The sequence below is a fragment of the Lutzomyia longipalpis genome, chromosome 3 (assembly GCF_024334085.1).
Source record: "Lutzomyia longipalpis isolate SR_M1_2022 chromosome 3, ASM2433408v1".
In the NCBI taxonomy this organism is placed as follows: Eukaryota; Metazoa; Arthropoda; class Insecta; order Diptera; family Psychodidae; genus Lutzomyia; species Lutzomyia longipalpis.
The window spans coordinates 11585649-11609159 of record NC_074709.1 but is presented as its reverse complement, the minus strand read 5'-3'; the positions used below and the strand labels follow the sequence as shown (position 1 = coordinate 11609159).

Sequence of the window (23511 nt, the reverse complement as noted above, 5' to 3'; positions counted from 1 at the left end):
AATTTTTTTCCTTCACAGACTTGAGACTTAAGTCTAAGATCAAGTTTAAATTCAGGTTTAACACTGCGTTCGTCCTACAGCTAAAGAACATTTAATAAGTTTTCAAGAGTGAAAAAAATCATTTTAACGGACTTAAATCTCAAATTAAGTTTTAAATTCAGGATTAACTAAGTCTTCAAGACAAAAAACACCTTTTTTAGGACTTTCTTTACGCGTAACTTTCCAGCATCGCACCTTTTTCAACGGAGGCCGCACTGAACGCGCCAATTTCCATGAAAATCAAGTTTTTTAATCACAGAGAATATTATTTTTGTGGTGAAGATGAAAAAAAAACTGGTCGGCAGAAATTTTTGATGTGTTGTGCACGTATTTATCATTTTGCGTGTAATCTCCGCGGTATGCGTGGGTGTTGGATTTAGCATAAAAAAGTCATCCTCCTCCAGAGATTCCCTCCTCACATAATTTTTCTAATCTTCCACTTCTTAGATTTAGGATTTTTGTTATTATAGGTAAATGGTACTCACAGTGTGGACGAGGATGACCTCTTTGTCTGCTGCTAGTTGGGGTTTAGCGATGTCAGCAGTGGCCGATCCAAGGACACCGTAGATGATGAAGAAGAGCAGGAGCAACATTACAACGGACAGAACGAGGAAACGTTTCCAAAGGTAGTGCATCGTTTCTCCTTTTCGCGTTAAGCTTTTATACCCCCACCGAAAAATGTTGCTGGTTGTTGAATTTAGAGATTAGCACACAGCACGTCTTGAGCGTTTGTCGGCATATTCTGGGGATGTGATCTTGGGAGATTCTAGAGAGCCACAAAGTTCGTGCTCACCTTGAACTGGCAAACCGGCAAAATTGTATTAATAAATTTTAATTTTTTTCTTGTTTGAACGATTATTTTTTTTTGCCAGGGCTCTTTAGCGTGCGAGTTTCACTGATGTGCGGAAATATTCCCGCGCTTTGTATTAAAATTCATCATCCGGCATTTGTACAGGAGGAATAACTCAAAATGGGTTGTCTCTTGGGCGGAACTTTTTCAACAACTGCTGCATGATCATCCAGCAACACACGAAAATTCACCACGATCTGCGGAAAATCATTTGAATGGGAACTTCCGGTGCTATGTGGACATTGTTGCTGGTTGTTATCAATTCTCCATGGAGCATGCAGAGATTGGGGGAATTCGTCACACTGCTGCTGACGTCCAGAGATCTCTCTACATTCAACAGATGATCTCAAACCCTTCAAGACGTCTCTGTGGTGCCTCTTTGATGCCAAGATGATGCGCAACACAACGGAAAGCTCCCAAGAATCCACTTTTTTTCTCACCAACCTTGACTGAAAGCCACCAAATTGGATCCGATAAGCATTTTTCCAGTCAACCTGGTATATTTTTTTTAATTGTTGTAGATAGCGCAAAAAAATAAGCGAGACACAAATATTCACATAAAAAACGAAAAGTAATTGTTACGCAACTTTGTGCTTAACACAACATTAATTCTTTCTTTTTTTTCTCACTAATTCCCACCAGAAGTGGGGATGAATTTATGGATCTTCTGGACACACAAGACAGAGGAAGAAGATAAAAATTTTGGGCAACACTGAAAGTGATTCACGAAGCCACTGAACGCGAAATCCTTCCACGCGCCACCAGCCACATCATCTTATTTACTCGGTGCACAAATAAAAGCACATTATGTGGGAATTATTTTCTTGTGGGGAGCACAAACTGGAGCACTTTGTCTCGTCGCGGTGATCTTGGTGCAATTTGGAGTCACAACACACCGCGCGGCAGTGAGAGTGAAGAGAAAAGAGCCATCAAAATCGCCTATTGTTGGAACCGTTGGAACATTTTATTTCATTTTATTGCCTAGATTGGAAGGTTGGTGTGCATGCAAGGTATGTTTTTCGCGTGAATGTTTTTGTGTCACACAGTGTGGGAATTAATAGTACGGAGAGAGAGCGAGAGAGGGAAAAAAATTGATGATAAGAAGCTATTTTACCTTGATGTGTGGGAGTACCACGTGGTCGTTACTGTTTGGCGCGCAAAGAAAATTTGAAAAAGGTGCTTTTTCGCGCCAAACGGTAATGTTTGAAAGTTATAGCGCTAGTGGGTCAGGGAAAAACGGAGGATTTTTCACATCCTTGGAAGACGGAGATTTTTCTCAATTTTTTCGCTAAATTGCATATGAAAATTTGCTTTATTTTCATCGGAAATCGATGCCGTGTTGATTGGCATCGGCAATTGAAAAGTTTCAAAATTCGCGCCGAAAAAAAATTGTACAAAATCCACAAAAATTATTGCGAATTTCGCGTTCATTCTTTTACTGAAAATCCATGGGAGCTCCCTAAGCATTCTCAGAAACTTTTGGAGCCACAAAAGTGAAATTTTCCTGTAAAAAAACGAATTTTAATATTCTATTACAAAAATCCCGGCATTAGCTTTCCCAGAATGACTACGTATTGCCTATTCGTTAGGAGTTAGTATAGTATAGTATGGTCGACTGGGTAAGGTAATTCCTGCTTCATCTTTCATTTCTCGGTTAAACTCTTCTTACTCACTGAAACCAATGGGTAAGAAGAGTTAAACCGAATTCATGCAAAGAAGGGTATGACTGTACAAGTTTATAAAAGATTGTCGCTGCCATTTTCTCGTTCACTTTCCTCGAGTCTCTACGCCGGACAACATTGAAAGTTTGTTCTATCGCGCTTGAGCTGAAATTGTAAGTTTGAATTCCATTCATTTTACTAATAAAAGTGCAATTTTCGGGGGGATGTGGGGCCACAGTGTTTGGGGTGTCGTGGAGGCGGGAAATTCATGTGTTTTCCGGGGGCGAAAGGTGCGCGCAAGTGATGAAAAGTGGGCCGAAATGTGAATGGGGTGGATGTGCACGTGGCAGAAAGTTCTTTGCAATTTTCTCCTGCATCTGCATGGAATTTTCCCATCGGAAACACCGTTTTGGATAGCTGATAGTGTGGGGCGTCGTGTGGAGGGTATTTTGGGGCGCTGCTGGTGTGGGGATGGTGTGAAAAGGGGCGCTAAAGTGTCACCTTGCTGGAGTGACACGTGGTAGTGAACCCGGTGAATGGCGATTTTCTCGTGAATTTCCCCATGAATTTCACAATGTGACGGCATCCAGTTAATTTTATCTCATACAGGAGGGCTTGGGGGTCACTGTGTGACTCATTGCGGCGGGGTGAGAGTCATGGGGGGCGCGAAAAGTCGGGAAAATTGAGCTGCCGGTGAGTCAATATGGCGGCGATAGGTCGGTTTTGGGTGCATTCGCGTATTCTTTGTTCCAATCGCGGGCTCTTCTGCGACACGCGACGCCATCTTGGCGGTCCACCATACCATTCACATATAGGAATTTTCCGGCCGGGACTTTTCCATTCTCTCAATTCTTTTGGGGGATTTTATTTTATGACAAAAATGAGAAAATTATTTTGAAGATTTTTTCTCTTGGAAGCCGCAAAAAAAGAAAATTTACGTGAAATGTGGGTTGGAACTTTCTCGAAGCCTCCCGGAAATTGGAATCTGATGAGGTGGCCTCGTGTACACGACACGAAAACTCCGTGGCACCCAACATAACCTCAATGATTAACCTCAAAATGATGAGCTTTTCTGTCAGTTCTGCTACTGAAGCAATTTTTGTAGAGAATTTTTACCACTTTCTGATCCAAAATTAATAAGAATTTCTTATTGAAAGAAGATGTTAACAGAATTTGCTAATTGTTACTTTTTCTACACACTTTTAGGTAACTCGGTAACAAGATGGGTAAAGAGAAGATTCATATTAACATCGTCGTGATTGGTCACGTCGACTCTGGCAAGTCTACCACCACTGGACATCTCATCTACAAATGCGGTGGCATTGATAAGCGTACGATTGAGAAGTTCGAGAAGGAGGCCCAGGAAATGGGCAAGGGTTCTTTCAAATATGCCTGGGTGTTGGATAAACTGAAGGCCGAACGTGAGCGTGGTATCACCATTGATATTGCCTTGTGGAAGTTTGAGACCTCCAAGTACTACGTCACCATTATCGATGCCCCCGGACATCGTGATTTCATCAAGAACATGATCACGGGAACATCCCAGGCTGATTGTGCCGTGTTGATTGTTGCCGCTGGTACGGGTGAATTCGAAGCTGGTATCTCCAAGAATGGACAAACACGTGAGCATGCCCTCCTTGCTTTCACACTTGGTGTGAAGCAATTGATTGTTGGTGTGAACAAGATGGACTCCACTGAGCCACCATTCAGTGAGAATCGCTTTGAGGAAATCAAGAAGGAGGTGTCGTCGTACATCAAGAAGATCGGCTACAATCCCGCTGCTGTGGCCTTCGTGCCCATCTCTGGGTGGCATGGTGATAACATGCTCGAGGCTTCCACCAATATGCCGTGGTTCAAGGGGTGGGCCGTTGAGCGCAAGGAAGGCAAGGCTGACGGTAAGACCCTCATTGATGCCCTCGATGCCATCCTCCCACCAGCTCGTCCCACCGACAAGCCCCTCAGGCTGCCACTTCAGGATGTCTACAAGATTGGTGGTATTGGTACAGTACCCGTTGGTCGTGTGGAGACTGGTGTGCTGAAACCCGGTACCGTTGTCACCTTTGCCCCAGCCAATCTCACCACTGAAGTTAAATCCGTGGAAATGCACCACGAAGCTCTGCAGGAGGCCGTTCCCGGGGACAATGTTGGTTTCAACGTGAAGAACGTTTCGGTGAAGGAACTCCGTCGTGGCTATGTTGCTGGTGATTCCAAGAATAATCCACCAAAGGGTGCTGCTGATTTCACCGCTCAGGTCATCGTGCTCAACCATCCTGGGCAGATTGCCAATGGCTACACGCCCGTGCTTGATTGCCACACGGCGCACATTGCCTGCAAATTCGCTGAGATTAAGGAGAAGGTGGACCGTCGTTCCGGCAAGACCACCGAAGAGAATCCCAAGGCCATCAAGAGCGGTGATGCGGCCATTGTGAACCTCGTGCCCTCTAAGCCACTCTGTGTGGAATCCTTCCAGGAATTCCCCCCACTCGGACGTTTTGCCGTGCGTGACATGAGGCAGACAGTCGCCGTGGGTGTCATCAAGGCTGTCAACTTCAAGGAGGCTTCCGGCGGCAAGGTGAGTTCAATGAACTTTTACTTTTTCTTTTCTTGGGGGTGAGAATTTGCAATTTTGAAGTTCAAAAATTCATTTCTTTCTTATCATTTGAAGAGAGATTTTAAAGATTTCTTTTAGTTGTGAAATTTCTTTTATTTTTATCAAGAAAAACGATAATAAATTCGTTGATGAATCATCATTCTTCACAGAAAACAAGAACGTAATATTGAAATTACACAACATTGTTATTTTAAAAGAATTCTTGGAGGGAAATCTTATCAATTTCTTTAAAAAAATATTTTTATTCATTGAAATTATTTTTGTTTATCTTTCAGGTCACCAAGGCTGCTGAGAAGGCCGCCAAGACCAAGAAGTAGCTAGCCAGCGGGTCTGAGACGCAGCAACAAATGATGAATAAACAACAAGAAGAAGAAGATAACACCAACTATTGCAACAACAACTACCAACAAATAGCCACAAAACATCCAGGAGCCCTCGTCACAACTGCTTTCATGTGCCGTTCTACGGCTGTGGAGGCACTGTGTCGGGGTCCCCGTGTGCCCCAAATGACTCCATGGTGGCTCCGACTCAAGCACCATACTTTCCATCGCAAAGAGTTCCGGCGAAAAGAAAACGGGCTTCTTTCATTCCTTTTTTCAATTTAACAAAACAAACAAAAAAACGAAATAGAGCAGAATATAATGAAGAAAAAAAACACAGCATCTTATATATATTTTATATAATTATTTTTTTAATTCACACATCTTGAAATGGTTTAATTACCTAATATTTTTCCCTCTGCCCTTGAATTCATATTTTTTTCTTTCGTCCCACTATTGTAGCTTGATTTAATAATAATTCATTTAATTTTGGAGTTTAAAGGAAAAATATTTATCTAAAAAAAAATTATGAATATCTTGTGAAAAAATATTTAATAAAAAAAAAAGAATATTTGGACTGGAAAGGCAGAAAAAATTCTCGATTTTTTTTGTAAGAGGTGTTGATTGACATAATTGATATAAAACTAAAAAGAAAAGATTATGAGAAATAAACAAATTGGAGGCGCCCGCAAACGTTATGAGTTTTTATTGCTGCACCACATAGGGGGTAGTTGGGAGGACGCGACGAGCTAGGATACTTTCGAGAATCCAGCTGGAAGTGACGCATGTTGTCCCATTGGGGCATTGTGTGCCCTTTGCCCCCAGGATGAGTTTTGCTTGCGCCTTCGTGGCTACACGTCCTCCACAGAGAACAATGAGTTCCTGCATCTCTTTCAGGGGGACACTGCAACGGGGGGAGACGTAAATGGGCATTGTGTCGCGCAAGAGGTCCATCTTGAAGCTATTTCCGAGTAGTTGCCTCTCAGTGCGGTTCAACTGGAAGGTTAAATTTAAAAAAAAGAAGAGAAAATTAATAAAATTGTTGAATCACAGTAGACGGAGAAAGACAAAGCCTACCCTGACAGCTGGGGCGAATTTGTGCATCTCGTAGGGTTCTTCCGGAAGCCATTTGGCAGCTGCCACGGATGCCTTAATCCAGTCCAGATTGACAATCCACACACCACGAATGAGAGCTCGCATCATATTGAGCGTGCGTGAGGGATTATTGAGGGTCACAAGGTGAGTCGTAGCCCGTGTCACGGTACGTTCCATCCGGAAGTAGCCCAACTTCTTCACTGCCTGGAAATTAATCATAAAAATTATTTTTTTCATGAATTAGGAGCTTTAATTGGGGGATTGCAGCCTCACCTCCTCTACAAAATTCTTATCCTTTCCGTAAATATTGGTGATTACAATAGTTGGATCCTCCTTCTTCTTCTTATTCTTCTCATCCTCCTTAGGGGGCTTCACCACTGCGGTATCCACCTCAAATTCCAACGTGCTACGTCTCTTATCATCCTTCTTGGGCACAACAGACGGAGGAGGAGCCTTGATGGGTCCCATTGTCTTTCTACGCTCTGTGGGTTTCTTTGGTGTCTTCTCCGGCAGCACCGGAGGCTCCTCCACCACGGCTGTTGAGTGATGAAAAAGCTTCCTGCGCTTTGGTTGTGATTCCAATTTTTCTTTATCATCTTTTCGTGACAATTCCGGGAATGTCTCGACAGTGGGAAGGGGGCAGAGAGTCCTACGACGAGATTTTGTATTTTCAACCACATCTTTGGGTGTTTTAGTGAGAAGATCCTCAAATTCCCTCACAGGAGCTTTCATCGTTGTCTTTTCAGCTTTGGCACTATTGTTCAGCATCTGGATGCGATGGTGAAACAATGTAGCTCTACGGGAACTTCCGGGTGTTGCCGTGGAGGAGAAAATCAACTTATTGGGTGTGATTGTGGCATCCTCAATAACCTCCATGGTTGATTCTCCATTGACTTCCGTCCAGCGAGATGGTGGCTTCTGCACAACTCCATTCGTTGCCTGTGGACTCTCAATCATGGATTCCATCGTGAGGATGGTTGTGCGCTTCTCTGGCACTTCCAAGTCCATTTCATCTCCCTCCTCGATATTTTCAAGCTTACCAGGGGCAGCTCTATGAGAATTTTGACTATCCGGGAAGGTTAATTCCATACTAAGGGACTTCCGGAGGGATTTAAAAGGTGTCCCCCCGTCCTGAGATGAAGAAATTCCCGTTGAAGCTCTCCTAGCTGATCTCCGTGGTGTCATTGCGTGTGCTTCCGTGGAAATTGACTGAGTTTTCTTGCCACTTCCCAGGGAATCTATGCTGGAATCATCGAGTGTTTGAGTCTTAACATTTGCTGCATCTTCAGTCTTTTGTCCTCTCGCGGGAGCGACTAGAATGTTATTGATGAATTTCGTTTCTGGTGTATCACAGAGCGTTTCTCCTGTTGTTGTCTTTGAGAGGACTTTCGGTGTGGCCACAGCCGGACTTGGGGGATTCACTACGAGAGATTTGGAAGCAATCCTGTGGGGGCTTTCGGCTTCACAGCGAATAAATTTGTGTCGCTTAATTTTGTACAAATCCGGTTGTTCGTAGCGTTCCAGATCATTTGGTCGGAAGCGCTCGGGATCCACGACTATAAGGCACTGGCGGCACGCCTCAATCCACAGGATCGACACAATGGGGATATTCCATTTTTTGGCCTTGGTGTACGTCGACATGAGACCATCCTTGAACACCACATGTGTCGTGTTGCGATAAAATTTATCATTCACCTTGATCCCCAGACGTCTTAGGACAGCCTTAATGCTCTCGGATCTATCTTCACGTTCACTCCGAACCTCCACGTAGACACAAACTCCAGCCATGACTTCTGCAATTGTCACCGTGTTGGCTTCTTCCGCCTTTCTACGTTCCTCCTCTGTGACAATCTCCTGCATCTCGTGTGGTACATCAAATGACGTCACCTTGTCCATCTCCCCCGTATTGATGGCCCTAATGGCACGGAGGCGCTCCGAGGCGGATGTACTGGTGAGTGCCTCTTGCAGCCGCAACTTCCACGGCTCCTCAATTGGAAGTGATGCAATGCGCTTGTCCAGCTGCATTGCCTTTGGGGGCATATTTTCGTCCTGATGCTCCACAAACTGGTTCACTTGACACTCGTTTGCCTTTCTCAAATTGTCAACTTTGGCCTCCCCGCCACCCCAAACCCCATTCCCAACTGCACCACCCAAGTAATTCATCTTTCGGCATAAATTCGCCATTAAAACACTGAATTTTCCAGCACGTACGCACGCTAATGCCACTCACGCTTTGCACGGCACAAAGATTTTATTAAATTATTGATGAAATATTTACAATTTTGAGCTAAAATTGGGGGATTTTCGAAAATAGACGCTGACCGTTTCCGGAGATTTAGGGGGTTTGAAAGTTGAGGTTATGGTGCATTGTGTTTCTCAGAAAACACGTCAGAGGGTGTGCGAATAGCGATTATTTACCCGACTGAAGAAAAAGGTAAACTGCTTTGGGTTAGAAGAGATTTGATTTTCTTGCTCAGAATAGAATAAAAAATTAGAATAGAATTTTAATTTTGCCCACAATTTTATAAAATTTTCTTTACACACAGTCGTCGAATGAAAAACTTTTGGGGCATTAGCAGAGGCCTGGAATTTGGTTGAAGCAGATATGATAACGGCAATGACAACAGACGATTTTTTGAAAAAGATCCCGAAGGAGAAAGAAAAACGGCAATAAACCGTCACATTTCTTGCTTTTTTGTCGCACTTATTCTTATTATTCAAGAAAAGTGAAAAGATGAAGAAACTCGTAAAATAAACAAAGAAAAATAGAGAGAAAATAAGAACAACAGGAGCTGTACGAATTTCGCAGCAGGAAGAATGAGAGATCTCAACTATGCAATAAGGAGGTTTCGGATCAGGAGTAGGAGCAGCAGAGAAAAGATAAAATGAGTATTTCGTAACATTGCTGCACCAAAAAGTAAGTAAAACGTATTTCAATTAATTCAATGTGCGCAAACGAAAGTGAAATTCGCCGTGGGAAGCCAGAGGTGACCGCAGAAATCGTGATGAGCCACCTGATTCCGCGATGCCGCTGCTCCAATAAACCGGCCATATAGCAAAAGAGCGAGAAAGAGTTGCCTCCGGAATGTGGGTCAAGGTGTTACACATCTTCTGGAACTCCCCATAAGCTAAGTAGTTGTGGGAGGATCTTTAGTTCTTTAGTTACAAGAAGGAGTTTTTCAAGAGAAGGATCTGCACAGGTATGATCAATTGAACTGCAGGATTTTTTAGAGGTAAAAAAAAAAAACAATTTATGAGAAATTTTGAAGCTAAAGAGCATCAGAGATGTAGGTCATGATTTTAATTCACACGCTCTTAAGATTGCCAATATATTTTGTCTTTTCCACATTGCCCTTGACTGTGAGTAATTCGCCGTTAGATGCGAAAGGTGTGACACCATGGGAGATGATGATGGGATCTTTCCCACCTTTCCCATCATCGTCATGTCTCTTTGATGAAAGAAATTCATTCGATGCGACCATCACGATGATTTTCACTGGAATAAACAGTCTCGATGGATTTCTGCTGTGTCGAGGTGCTCCACAGCCCCACTCATGGGCACACACGGAATCATCGGTTGTAAAGAGAGAACTTATATTTTACCTCTCTGCACCACAAACTCAGGTGGTATGCGAAAAAATTACACAGCTCAGTAAATATTATGTGAAATCGGGTATTTTCAATTTCGAACGCCGAGTGGGACTCTCAATTTTCGCTGGCTACTCACTGGGCGCGCACACTAACTGACTGGGGCTCCTACACCACCGCTCTGTCGTCTCAGAAGCGATCTCGTGGCTTCCTTAACGCGCGATAAATCCAAACGCAGGATCTTCGCGGGGCAGATAGTGTCTAATTTCAACCGTTAGAAATTGTGGTGACGGCTATTTGTGCTTTTATTAGTGAGTGATCTGATCTTCTTTTATCTCTCTTCATAAATTCCATTTTTATTTTTTAACTATTCTTGAGGTGCTGTTGTAGCCATAAAGAAAAAAAATTGTGTGTAGTGTGCAGGAAAGTCACGAAAAAAAAAGAGATTTCAAAAATCGCACTTTGTGAATTGATGGTGTCAATTGGAATCTATTTGCGTTCCCCATTGATTTTTTTTTAGTGAACGTGAGGAGCTAAGGAGGACACACAACGTGCGGATCTTTTAACAATTTGAAGTGAGTGAAAAAAAAAATATGCTTTACGAAATATTTTTGGTGATTCAATGCGGACAAACCGGACTTTGCAGCAATGAATTGATTAATTTTTTTAAAGGATGATTTAACTATTTTCATTGACAAAGAATTTGGATATGACCTACTTTTTGAGATTTCTTGTAAATCATTTATATTTAAATTATTTTGGAGATTCTTTGCTTCTTTCATCAGGTTTGAAAAGTGTTTTTGTTGAAGTTCTGTAACACTGTATTATTATTAATAATTTTAAAACAAGAATAATTTTTATACATTGAAGTTGATTTTGCTTAAAATCTTTTCTTTTCTTACATATTAAAAAATTTGACAGTTATTTCTTTCATTGATCTTGTTTTAAAACAAAATTATTACTTTTCTAGTGCTCTTTAAAGATCTTTCTAGGTGTTTCCTGAGCCAATAAATCCCTTGATTTTCTTATGTGTAACGACAAAAAAGATTTAAAAACATCCAACTGTCAAAATCTGAAAATATCTTTTGATTTGTAAGAAAATAAAAGATTTCTGACAGAATCGGCCCCATTTGATAAAATTAAATTTAATTTTGAGTTAAATTTCTTTCTGAATTAATTAAACGTTTTATTCAAATCTCACTATATTTTGCCCTATGCTAAAGATGAAAAATTTCTTTTATATGTTCGTTTTTTGTACAATCTTTGCACATAAATAAATTTAATGGTAATCCCACAAAATCTTCTCTTTCAATTAGCATTCAAGTGAAGAGGTTTGATGTTTTTTTTTGCCCGTGCTTTTGTCGTAGCTTCAATGTAAAGTGAAATTTCTATGCCACCCACAAAAATTGAAAATTTATTCGAATATGAGTGCATCGAATCTCAGCTTCTCTGTTCGCGAATAAATAGTTCTTCACTCTCTCTCCACTTGAATCATAGCTCTTAAATAATTTCTTTTTGTGGTAAAGCCCGCCATCAGCCCCGAAAAAAAAAATGTTTGTATATTTGATGAGATATTTGAGGGGAAAAAATACTTTCGAAAGAAACAAAAAAAAATATGTGGCAGTAACACTATTAATTAGCAATTTGAGGCGCATATAAAATAAAAATAAATTCCATTTTAATTTCTTAATGGGGTATCCAAGTGAATTGCCACAGTTTAACAATTTCCACATAGAGGCGCAACAAATATTTCGCTCTGCTAGAAGAAATATATGTACAACTGCACAGTTTTATATATAACAACTTCTTCGAAGTGCTTTTGCTATGTATAGTTTTGCAACTGCACACGCATAATATGGCTCAAAGTTATTTCTTCCATCGACCTCTTCTCGTGCAAAATCCAATCTTTGGGCCAAAAAAAACCCGTGTGTGTGGTAAGAAAAATCCAATTGGGGTGGAGAGATGAGCAATAAGATTAGGTGCGTGGGTGGGAAAGAAAGAAAGAAAGATGAAAAAAATACCACAAATTCAATGTCCGAATTTAACACAGCCCGGTGCATCCTTAATTACACACACACCAGCCGCGTGGCGCAAAAAGAAAACAATAAAAATTTATATATTGGATTTGTATGGTGAAATTGCTCGGCGCACAGGTGAAAATGATTGAGAAATTCCAATTGAGTGCTTAATGTTCCGTCTTTTGGTTATTGTAGTTTTTCTTTTCAATGATTTATTGGGTTACTTTTGTCGTGTCACCATTTTTTCGTCTTCTTCTTAAATACTCTGATGAGACACTTAAATCTTCCCGCATTTTTCTCACCTGTGTGCTACCTCTATAAAACGGTGAATTCTCTTTTTTTTTTTGTTCACCTCTAAAAACAACAATCATTGGACGACCTTCAATTTCCTGCCACACATTTTCGCACTGCTTTTCGCGTGGCTCTTCTTCTGCATTCTTTTCAATTTTATTGCCCTCAACAATGTGTGGTAAGAAATTTCCATTCAAACACTACGCGTGAGTTCATTTACACTGTATATGGCTTATTGAAATAACAAAATGTCATTTTCACAATCCTTTCTAATTCTTTTTTTTTAAATTTATTTTAGAATTGTTGGTAATTTATTCATCTTTTTTTTAATTGATGGATATAGGGTGAAATTCGCTATTAAATTTGGCTTAAGAACCATAAAGCAAAGCCTAAATTTTATTAAGCTAGTTTTTTGGTTTTTAAGCTAGGTCTAAGACACTTATTTTAGGTTTAAAGTCCTTAAAGCTAAGCCTAAGTTTTGTTTTAAATTTGGCCTTAGTCGTTTAGGCCAGGCCTAAGTTTTACAAGGAAGGCTTAAGTTTTATAAACTAGGACTTAGTTTTAAGAGCTAGGCTTACATTTTTTAAACTAACAATAAGACTTTTTTTAAGCAAGGCCTAAGTTCTTTGAAGTAAACAAGGCTTCAAAACCTTTAAAACTAGGTCTAACACCTTTGATTTAGGCTTAAGATTCTTAAGCTAAGCTGTAATTTTATTAAATTAGGTCCAAGCTTTTTAAGTTTTTTTGGCTCAAAATTGTTAAAAACTTAAAAAAAAGAATTCATTAGCAATTCAGCTTTACGTATTTTTAAAACATTAAAAACTTGATGTTTAAAACGTTAAGCATGTTTCAAGAAACATACTAAGCTGAACTTAAGTGTACTTTACCCGTTATTTTAAATTTTTCAAAAGTTATTTATTTGGTTAATTCTTTTCAACAATTTAAAGAAATAAAGCATTAAAAAATTTTTTTTTGTACTTTATGATATTTTTTTGGGGCATTTATTGAGCATAGCAAATAAATGCATTGAGCATATTGAGTAATACGGGATCCATATAGTGAAGAGCATAAATTTTGAGAGAAAAAAAACGAAAAGTATTTTGTGCCTATTTGAAGTATTTTAATTGCTATGTGTGTTTGCTGCTGTTGAGGAAAAGTTGAAATGGCAGTTTGTGAGTCGATTGGGAATCACATGGTGTGTACAACACAAGAATGGTATTTCTGTTCATGGCATTCAAGTTTTTCCCCACAACACATCCAGATCATGTTGAAATTATTGGTTTTGAGAGACTTCTCATTTACACTGATCGCACATAAGCAAAAATGTCTATGACACTCGTTTTTTTTCTCACACAGGTATTTTACCTTTTTCTGGTCCATTTGGATGATGGATTTTTTGCTCTCTAATTGTCTCAGTATTATGTTTGATTCGGCACCAATTCTTCTAGTTTATGTTGGATTTATAGTCACGCATAGAGTCAATGGAAAAATTTTCTTAACTAAAAGAGGAAAAAGAAGCGAAGTAAATTTATTTTGGAGGTAAATAAAATTGAGAAAAAGAGCTGGATGGAAGAATAATAACAACAACAAAAAACAATCAACCTTTCATAATGCAAAACAACAACCCAACTAATTAGTTTGGTTTTTTTGTGCAAAAGAATCGCTCTAGTGTAAAGTTCTCTTACATAAAATTTGTGGGCATTTTTTTTTAAAATTCATTCATCTACATATTTTCCCCACTTCTTTGCAGCGAAAGAAAATGAAAAAAAGAAGCAATTTAGTTTATATGGAAATTGAGGAAAAAAATCCACATTTTTTCCAACTAATCATTTCCATTTGTATCTTTTGCGTTGAAATGCAGTTTGGATTATCGTTCTCGATGGCGCAAAGAGAGGTGCAGGCAGGGTATTGGTTAAGTTTCTCCGCGGCATAAAGGTATATAAATATCATAAATTACAGGCGCATGCATATTTTGCACACTTCTTGCGATTTCACCCACAAGTCGTTCAAGTACGAATCAAATAGCTGAATATTAATTGATTGGTGTAGGGGAGGACGGGGTAATTTGGCCACTTTGGCGGTTTTTGGGATATATCAAGCAAGTATGGTAGTATGAAGAAAACCAAATAGCCCTATTTTGTAGGAAATTTTCCGGCCTACAACTTCCCCATATAACACTTTTCTCTATCTCGATGAGAAATGGGTGAATTTTCCATTCTCCTGGACCCTTAGCTTAGTGTCCAAATTACCCCGAGCACGGGTAATTTGGACACTTTGGCGCACAAATTATTAAACATGAAAATTTTTGAACAATAAAAAAATTTTATTTTTTCGATTATTTTTTTGGAAGATAGGTTATTTATCTAAGATTCATTTCCAGTAATTTGCCAGATAAAAATATTTAACAGAGCCTCAAACTTTAACATTTTCTGAACCATAAACGGGCAAAGTCTAAAAAAGGCCATTTTTCAAATTATCGTAAATTTCTTTTTTTAGATAAAATTTTTTATCCTACTTTGCTTATAATCTGTAAGAAAACATTAAAAGGCACAACCACAATAAATATCTTAAATGTGCGTCGGAAAATGTGCCGGAAAAACTCAAGTGGCCAAATTACCCCACTCCAATTTTCCGGATAAAACCATTTCCACAGGAAAATCTGTTTGCGATATCGGAAAATGGATGTCACTACCGTGTTTATGATGGATCAATGATCCTTAATGGCTTAAAAGTTAATTTTTAAGTGTTAAAAATTTTTCGAAAATGACGTACATTCAAAATGTCAAAAGCACTTGAAAAAGTGAAAAAATGATTTTTATCAAATAAAAGAAAATCTAATGATCGGATTTTCCTCAAACTTGGTACGATTGATTATCTCTATGGGGAGTATAAACTGTGGAGAAATGGATTTTCTAGCATTTACCATACTTGAAATATTCCCATTAATGACTTTGCCAAAGTGGCCAAATTACCCCGTCTTCCCCTATATAACCACGACTATATGGAGTTGCCTTTAGTGTGGCAATTAACCAACACCACCAATCTAGACTATTTTGCACGTGGAGTGAAAGAGGGACACAAAAGTTCTCTTTGAGGTGCAATTTTCTCATTTTATGCACCTTGATTACGTTGCCGGTTGAGTTGAGTGTTAATAATTCTAAAAGATATGAGATTTGAGATTGATGGCGTGTGCAAAAGATAAGCATTTTTATGTATTTTTTTTTCATTTTCATAAATTTTATTAGAATCTCAAATATCCCTCAGAATAATTCTTTATTTTTTATAACAAAAAAATAGTTTAAAGTTATCGAAAGAAAACTACAAAATGGAATTCAACTCTGTTTAGTAAAAGAGGGAGAGTTTAGCCAAAGCTAAAGCTCTGTGAGTTGTGCATTTCCTGGATTAAAAATTCATAATATGAATGCATTTTGTATGGCATGGACAATGTTGTAATTAAAAAAAAACATTGTAACTATGTAGTGAAGCGTGTCAGCAGCACCAAGTACATCATTATAATAGTCAAAGGGGCATAATGACCAATATAAATTTTTTTTTCGGACAAATTGGTGAGAGGTAATAAAAGAAAATTTCGCAAGTTGTCCTACAATTTGCCATCGTGCACGTAAATTCATATTCAAGAAGAGCATTCCACTGAGATTACTTTGAGTGCTGTGCAAAATTAGAGATGGTCTCAACCTGATGATTTCTCCAATAAAAAGGAGAGAGAGAGCGCTTTTATATAAGAAGTTAAATTTGAAGAAAGAAAAAAGTCTTTTTGGAAATAATTTAATGGCTTCTTTTAATGTGACGAAGACGCAGCTAATATGCTTTTTGTCCTTTCGCAGGTTTCTCCATAGAATCGTGGTGCAGATAATGATTTTATGTGATGACTTCATTGAAGTGGCTTTAGCTATGAATTGATTGGATTGCTGGATTGCAACAATTTGGGGGAAATTTTGAGTAATTGAGTGGCAATCGTGCAGTGTGTTTTATCAGGAGAGAAATTACAGTGAAGAAGGTGTTGGAAGAAATAGAGAGAGAGAGAAAGAGTTTCTCTGGTGCATTTTTTTTAATCATCTGTTGAGTAAAAATTGCGGGAAGAAACATTTACGGGAGTGAAGGCGTTGGGTGGAAATTGCGGAGGAATTTCTCAAGGATTGGAAGACTCTTCTCCGGCTGCTTCAAGATGATGTCGCTGTATCGCACGATAAAGACTGGTACATACAAAAGGAGACGGGAAAGAAGGTGAGTCCACCCTTTTTTATTAAATTATTTTTATCCCTCTTTTTTGGCGTAATCATGAAAAATTCTTAAAGAATCACTCTCAGCAAAAAACAAGATGTTCAAGACATTTTTGTTGGGGCTGAATTGTTTATTTTCTTTGGCTTCTTTAGCTGTGATTCTTTTTGTTAAAAAAATCTATAATATTAGAGCATGAAAAAATAATTCAAATAATAATTATTATAACATAATAATAATAATGGGAATGTTCTTAAAATAATAATTAAAAGAAACTTGAAAAACGGCAGTTTGAGCTACCTTGGAATACAAAGATGCCGACTCGGGATGATTTATCTCCGATCATCCTTCTAAAATGCAATTTTTGTGTATATAGAATGATTCTTTGGACATGTTGTTCTTTGTCAAAATCAACATTCGCAGTGTCAATGCTCCATTGGCCGAAAGGCAACAACAAGAAAAAAAATCAGAAGATTCTTGAGAAAATGATTTTTATGAATACATTCAACTCGGGTTATTTCTTCCACACAATATGAGTCATTGACTCATACGCAGTGGGTGGGTTAATTGTCTCATTCTGCCTCTTGAAAGATCAATTGAGGTTTGTTGGTGTAAATTCACGGTGACTTCTTGGTAAATTGTTTTGTTTAGGACTTCCCAATCCATTGGAATTTTCACACCTCATTGTAACACTACAAGATTGTCCTCTCTCCTTATGATGTCATGGGGAGGGATGCAAAGAGTCCATCATTGAAAGAAGGTCAAGTAGCTGAGAAGTCATCAAGAGTGGCAAATATAGCTGAAATGAGACGTTGAATTTTACAAGATGTTTTATTGCTGATTTTGCGATACTTTCGCGTTATTTTATTATCATTTAAGCTGATGCTAAAGAAAAATTAAATTGTAAAATTTGATCGCTTCGGCCTATTAGTGAGGTACGTTCTACTTTAACAGATTGTGCATTCAAAAAAAAAAAACGAAGACAATATGTGCAAGAATTTTAATCACATCTCATTTGTCTCGGATTAAAAATTGAATTTTATCGAGTAGAAGAGAACCTTTTAAGTCATAAATCGTTGAAAGGGTTTAGAAGAGATGAAAGTTTTTTTTTGGCAAATCGGCGTCTGATATGCCTCCGGGCCACGAATCCTATTGGCAAATTTTCAACAACCAAAAAATAAAACTCTGCTGAAATTCCAATTTTGTGGGAATTTTGCATGATCTCCATTTGTTCTCCTTTCCTTTTCATTCGTTGAACTTGTCAGTGGTTTTATCTTATTATAGGAATTTAGTTTGACTCATGTAACACCCTCATTCGATTGTTTTCCCCTCTTCGCGCGCAATGTTTAGTCACCTCTTTAGCTAAACAAATTCTTCACCTTAGCGATCTTCTTTTGGCGTAAATCCCCAAGGGACGAGACATTTCATTTGGAATATTAGATGGAAGAAGATGATAAGATGTTCTTGTTGCACATGAGAGGATAGGAAAATAATGGTGAAGATTGTTAGCACTTTGCATTATAATGGGGGAGAAGAAGCAAATTGAAATGTTCCATAGTTGTGGCAGAAAACATGTCGCAAAATTCAGATCATTCGTCATTTTTTTTGCATGAAGCATAAAATGTTTCGGTGAGGAGATGTTAATTCCATGAGACAGCAAAAATAACCATGTTAAATGTGAATGATAGTCTCGTTGGATTAATTTAATAACTTATTGTTGCAATTTATCTATGTCGTCCTCACTTTATGCCACCACAAGGTGTCTTAGACACACGCGAGGAGTTTCTTTATTAAAATTTATTAAAGAAAACAATTAGAAAATTAGTTAATGTACGTATTTTCATTAAGTTTGGGACATCTTGGAATGCAAAAATCATCGTTTTTTCTGTCTGTCTTGTACTGTGCAAAGCTGCTGCGGCTTATTACTTGCTGCTTAGTGAACAATATCAGAAACTCTGGTAAAAATTGCGTGTGCTTTACAAAGAGAAACTATTTTCCATAAAACTCTCTTTCTTTTTTTTCTTCATCACCGTATGTCTGTGCGATGAAAATACATTTTTAATTAAATCCAATGTGTGAGGCGGCCATTAAATTCTTCTGCACGCTTCAATTGTGCATCAAGCATCATTTAAATGAAAACAAGATGAATTATGAGGTTTTCATTGTCAAGATTTCTCATATAGAGAGCATCACACATATCTTTTATTTTATAATAGAGTGAATGTGATTGTTGATAAGATTTGAAAATTAATTAAATATCTTATATAGTTGTAGAACAAGAATGTAACAAAACTATTTAATGTTTCTTTTTTTTTAATTAAATTTATTCTTGGGGATAATTAATGAAGTGAATCCATTCTCATGGTTCACTCAACCTGTCTGCAATACCTCGTATAGGGTTTTCAATTCGTCCCCAATGCAACACTTAAAGAAAAAAATTCTTTCAATTTAATGAACAAGTTTTCCTGCAATTCATGCATTCCATGCATTTAATTTGTGAATGAGGAAATGCTTCATTTGTGTGTGCATTTAATTTCCCGCCACTACCTTATTTTTTTGGGGGAAATATACCACACAAAACAAGTTGTTAAAAACATTTTGAACATAGCACAGCGGTGGGTATTCATCGGTAGAGTGCAAGGTCGTGAAGAAAATCAATTCTTTGAAATTGTTACACTAACTAATCTCTGTCGATTTCTTTTTTTTTCGTTCGAAGCATACACTGTGAAAAATTTCTCTAAATAATTTCCCATTATTTCGATATTAACGCACAGCGGCGTATATTTTTCTCCCCCTCGTACTACTCCATAGTTGTTAATTTGATGGGCGGTGAGTGAGGTAAAAAAAAAAGGTGTTATTTCTCAATTGGATAGTTTTATAATAACAAACAGTGGTGCCTCCTGGTCGACGCAATATTTTTTTGGTGTGTGCGCATAGGTTAGCACAACAATGTTTGTGAATTGAAGAAATCAATTTGGTCTGATGAGACGTCATGAATATTGCTTTTCACTACTCAATTCTTCTACATTACTGAATAAATTGTTTGGAGATGGTTCAATTGAATGTTTTTTTTCACGTGCGATCACATCCGACCATCATTAATCTATTCTTGCACCATGATTCACATCTTAACCGCTGTTGGTGGGTTTCATATGTGAATCTGTGTGGCAGATTTCTTTGCAAAAGACCTTGCTAGGTCTTTTACTGAGAATATCAGGGGTCTGCAGATCTTTTTGTTTGGATCACTTAAGACATTTTCTTAAGTTATCATTTTCTTTTCTTACAAATTGAAATTTTTTTTTAAAGATTTTAACAGTTGTTTAAGAACCTTCAATTTACGTGCAAAAAAGAAAAATAAAAATTTTCCATTCTAGAAAACTTTTAGAAAATCTGAAAGATTATTTTAAATTTTTTTCAGCAAGAATTTAGAAAATTCCAAACTGTCAAAATAATAATGTTTTAAAAGAATTTTTACAACTCATGCTTTTTAAGAGAAGAAAAGAAAAGATTTCAGACAGAATTAACCCCATTATTTTGAAATCTTTACAGAATATTTTGGGATGGAGGATCATTAAAGAATATATTACTTTTTTTTTTACTTAATCGTTTATAAAATTACATAGAATATAAATTCTCTATAAGCAAAAGCCCCTCGACGTGCATTTACTCGCATTTTAAATGATGCTATTGAGACGGGTGGTAAAATTTTTTTCTGCAAAATCATTCTCTTGCAAAATTGCATATTCAATTGAGAGATCTATTCATTTGCGCTTCCATTTGTGATCCAATCCATCTGCTGAAGATTCGCGCAAAAGATTTGCTGCATTGGCACGGTGGGATACAACAGCAAAAAAATAGGATTGAGAATCTCCATGAATAATAGTGGTCTATAAATAATGGTGTTAAATAGAGGAATGGTATTGGGGGATGCTCACACTGTGCTCTTTCAGCACCCAGATGCCTTTAGTGATCACCCTGGAGATCCCTGGGTGGTCAAGTGATGGGAATAACTGGCACGATGCGCGCAAATGAAAATGTCTAAATCACTTTAGTAGCATTAATTTTGTGACTTTCAAGAAGTTTTCTGCCTTTTCTCTCTCACTCTCCCAGCATCCCTTTTGCAAGGTGATTCTTGATTGATTCTATAGCTCATGCGTGGTTGCAAATTGCAAAATTTTCTGCACAAAATTGATTTTAGTCCAATGATTGGACATTTTTCCTCTCGCCATATGATGGGAAGATAGCATAGCGATAGTGAAAGAGTTATCTATACAATAAATCGCCGTGAGAATCTTGCGGTGCAAGGATAGAGCAATGTCTAGGTCATTGGTGACATGGTCTGCAGTAGTAGAATTGTTTTCCCCTTTACAGCGTTTATTGTCCTGTCCTCCATGCGATTTAATATAAATAGGAAAATTTATCTTCCAATCATGCAGGAGGAGTATTTATTTTTGCACATTAACTACATTAAAATTCCACTCACTGCAAATTTTGCAAAACAATCCCCAACTTGTTAGCCCATCAGATGGGAATTACTTGATGTGGGGAATTACTTAAATACTCCCTTTCAAGCGTCACTTAATTGCATTTTTTCTCGCTCATCCCCCTTTGCCTTGTGAAATCTTCCGCGCGCGCACAATAAGATAAACATCCACCGACTACCACCGCGCGTAGAGTTAAGTTGGTTTATTTGAATTTTGCAAAAATATATGTACAACTCCGTGACAGAATTAATAAACCCACCGCGCGCGAGGATATTGAATTGTTTGTACAATTTATATTATATATCAGTTTGTGGTATTTCGATGTCAATTGTTCTGCAATTGCGCGCCAGCATCCTTTTTATGTTGAATATCTTTGCAATGTTTGTGGTGCTTATTGTAATCTTTCTCTCTCTCCCTGCACGTCAATTTCCTTTGTCGCGCAATAATTGTTAAAAAAAAAAACATTTTAAATAGATTTTTCTTTTTTATCAATAATAGTTATTGTTAATGGAAAAATTATATATGTATGTCAACGATATGGCGTGGAATTATTGAGACTCTCTTGAGAGAAAAAAAATCACCTGCTTAACAATGCGATTAATTTCCAATGCAACATTTTATTATAAAGCACGAAATTGCTCTTCAATTGTATACCAACAAACTCTTTCTGTTTTGAGCTCGAGGCTCATCCTCTATGTGCCACCAATCTGATTCATTCATATGTGAGTGTAGTACATCAAATTGATTTCTTTCCCTTGATTGACATTTTAAATGTAGTTACAATAAATTCCTGTATTGATTTAAGGAGTTTCCTTGATTGATTTGTAAACTCCGAGTGCCTACTCATTCTAAAATTTGAATAAATGTTTTATTGTGCTGCCATTGACCGAAGAAATGTCCATCTTTGTTATGCAATTTCTTATTGCTCCCAATTACGGAGAGAATATGCAAAATTTCAAGAAAAATAAGAGTAGTTTCTTTTTTTAGATTCTTCAGCAAAAATTATAAACTAAAAGGAAATTAAAATAATTATTTAATTTTTTATTAAAATAAATTTTCATGTTGCAAATAAAATGCAAAAATTTCCATAAAAATGTCAATGTGATGGCAAAAATCGAAAGCATTGGCAACCCATCCCTGGGTGAGACATGAAATGCAGACGAAAATGGATTTAAATGATCCTACAGCCGCCCTCTTGACATTGTGTAACGAATATTTATGGACATTGTCTTGCACGAGACGACCAAAAATGAATTTCATCCAATTGTATTTATTGCTTCTTGATTGCATTACACCATTTTCTTTACAAAATTCTCCCGATGATGGTTTTGTGGAGATTTCGCGACGCGCACAGACACCAAAAATTTCTCACTTTAACCCAATATTACATGTATGCTTCACCATCGAGAAATTTTCCATTGGAGATGGCCTATGCGCGGGAGAACTGCCTGTTCTGTGCATATATTGGCTAAAATGTCACGTATATTGCTTACAAATTGGTAATTTCGATTGAGTAACAATCATCATAATAGTGGAGTGCTTTATAAATATTGTTTGGGTTATAAATAAAATGCCACCACAAGATTATACTGCAACACACTCCCTCTCTCAATGCAATTTCGTGTGTGATCTTCACTTTTTGCCATACTGTGCGCGCATTTTATGTACAATTGAATTGGGATCGTCACCAATCGTGATTCCTCATCCACAAAACATCTACCACACGATGATTCCCATCTTGATCGCACTGATTTTGGGGCCGCCTAAAGTGCATTCCGATCGTGTCTCTCACTTCTTATTTTTCACGTTTTTTTTTTCCATTAAGCTCATTGATTTCTAACTAATAAGGTAATTAAGAGATTTTAACAGAACCACCAAGTTCTTTTACTTAGCCAAGTGGGCTAAGAACTCTTCTACATCAGAAAAATATCGTGTAATTTTCTAATATATCACACCGTATTGGGAGCAACATTATTGTCTCTCTAGCTAGAATATTGTGGAGTAAATTGACATTTCCTATATAATAGGAAAGAACCTTTTAAATGGCAGAGAGAGAATTTATTATGCGGTGTTGTGGACCTATTTCCAATAAATAGCCAGTTTGCTTCTAAAAGTTCTAAAATAGCAATTCTCTTCCTTCTCACAGGAACAAAAAAAAGTTTTTCCTCTTATATGATGGTCGTGATTTATCTGCCTATAGGGAATTCATTCTCACTAATAGATGGTGTAAAACATGGTGGATGGAAAAAACGATCAAAGATACACACAATTGGCTACCACACCATGTTTTTGCCATATTCTACACAAACATTGCC

The 23511-nt window shown here is 37.7% G+C and overlaps 3 protein-coding genes and 1 non-coding gene across 5 annotated transcripts in view; 3 read left to right on the top strand and 1 right to left on the bottom strand.

Annotated features, from left to right (window-relative positions):
* The first annotated feature begins 880 nt into the window (after positions 1-880).
* On the top strand, positions 881-6174 carry LOC129792109 (elongation factor 1-alpha 1). Its single transcript, XM_055830885.1, has 4 exons — positions 881-1899; positions 2635-2723; positions 3757-5122; positions 5437-6174. Exons 3-4 carry the CDS (start codon positions 3773-3775, stop codon positions 5476-5478), a joined length of 1392 nt encoding a protein of 463 aa, XP_055686860.1. The 5' UTR covers positions 881-1899; positions 2635-2723; positions 3757-3772; the 3' UTR covers positions 5479-6174.
* Positions 3605-3679, top strand: LOC129794374 (small nucleolar RNA snR61/Z1/Z11). The gene has a single exon (XR_008751039.1). It is a non-coding gene; the product is annotated as a small nucleolar RNA snR61/Z1/Z11 (small nucleolar RNA).
* Positions 6017-8926, bottom strand: LOC129792092 (mediator of DNA damage checkpoint protein 1). Its single transcript, XM_055830836.1, has 3 exons — positions 6850-8926; positions 6559-6780; positions 6017-6477 (listed from the first exon to the last, which is right to left on the bottom strand). Exons 1-3 carry the CDS (start codon positions 8758-8760, stop codon positions 6187-6189), a joined length of 2424 nt encoding a protein of 807 aa, XP_055686811.1. The 5' UTR covers positions 8761-8926; the 3' UTR covers positions 6017-6186.
* Positions 8927-9498: 572 nt separating this feature from the next.
* The window catches only part of LOC129792093 (uncharacterized), a 103436-nt gene continuing 89423 nt past the window's right edge, over positions 9499-23511 (top strand). The window contains exons 1-2 of one of the 2 annotated variants that reach the window (XM_055830838.1): positions 9499-10739; positions 16319-16718. In XM_055830838.1, the coding sequence (XP_055686813.1) occupies positions 16660-16718 (59 nt within the window). In that variant the 5' untranslated portion in view covers positions 9499-10739; positions 16319-16659. The remainder of the gene's footprint in view (positions 10740-16318; positions 16719-23511) is intronic. The other variant, XM_055830837.1, reaches the window with a different exon arrangement.

Bases quoted from the DNA above. Each gene is read 5' to 3' on its own strand.
- LOC129792109 (XM_055830885.1), top strand. From the start codon at position 3,773: ATGGGTAAAGAGAAGATTCATATTAACATCGTCGTGATTGGTCACGTC. The intron at 5,123-5,436 runs GTGAGTTCAATG...TTTATCTTTCAG, and splicing joins AGGAGGCTTCCGGCGGCAAG to GTCACCAAGGCTGCTGAGAA.
- LOC129792092 (XM_055830836.1), bottom strand. From the start codon at position 8,760: ATGGCGAATTTATGCCGAAAGATGAATTACTTGGGTGGTGCAGTTGGG. The intron at 6,781-6,849 runs GTGAGGCTGCAA...ATTAATTTCCAG, and splicing joins ATAAGAATTTTGTAGAGGAG to GCAGTGAAGAAGTTGGGCTA. The intron at 6,478-6,558 runs GTAGGCTTTGTC...TTAACCTTCCAG, and splicing joins AATTCGCCCCAGCTGTCAGG to TTGAACCGCACTGAGAGGCA.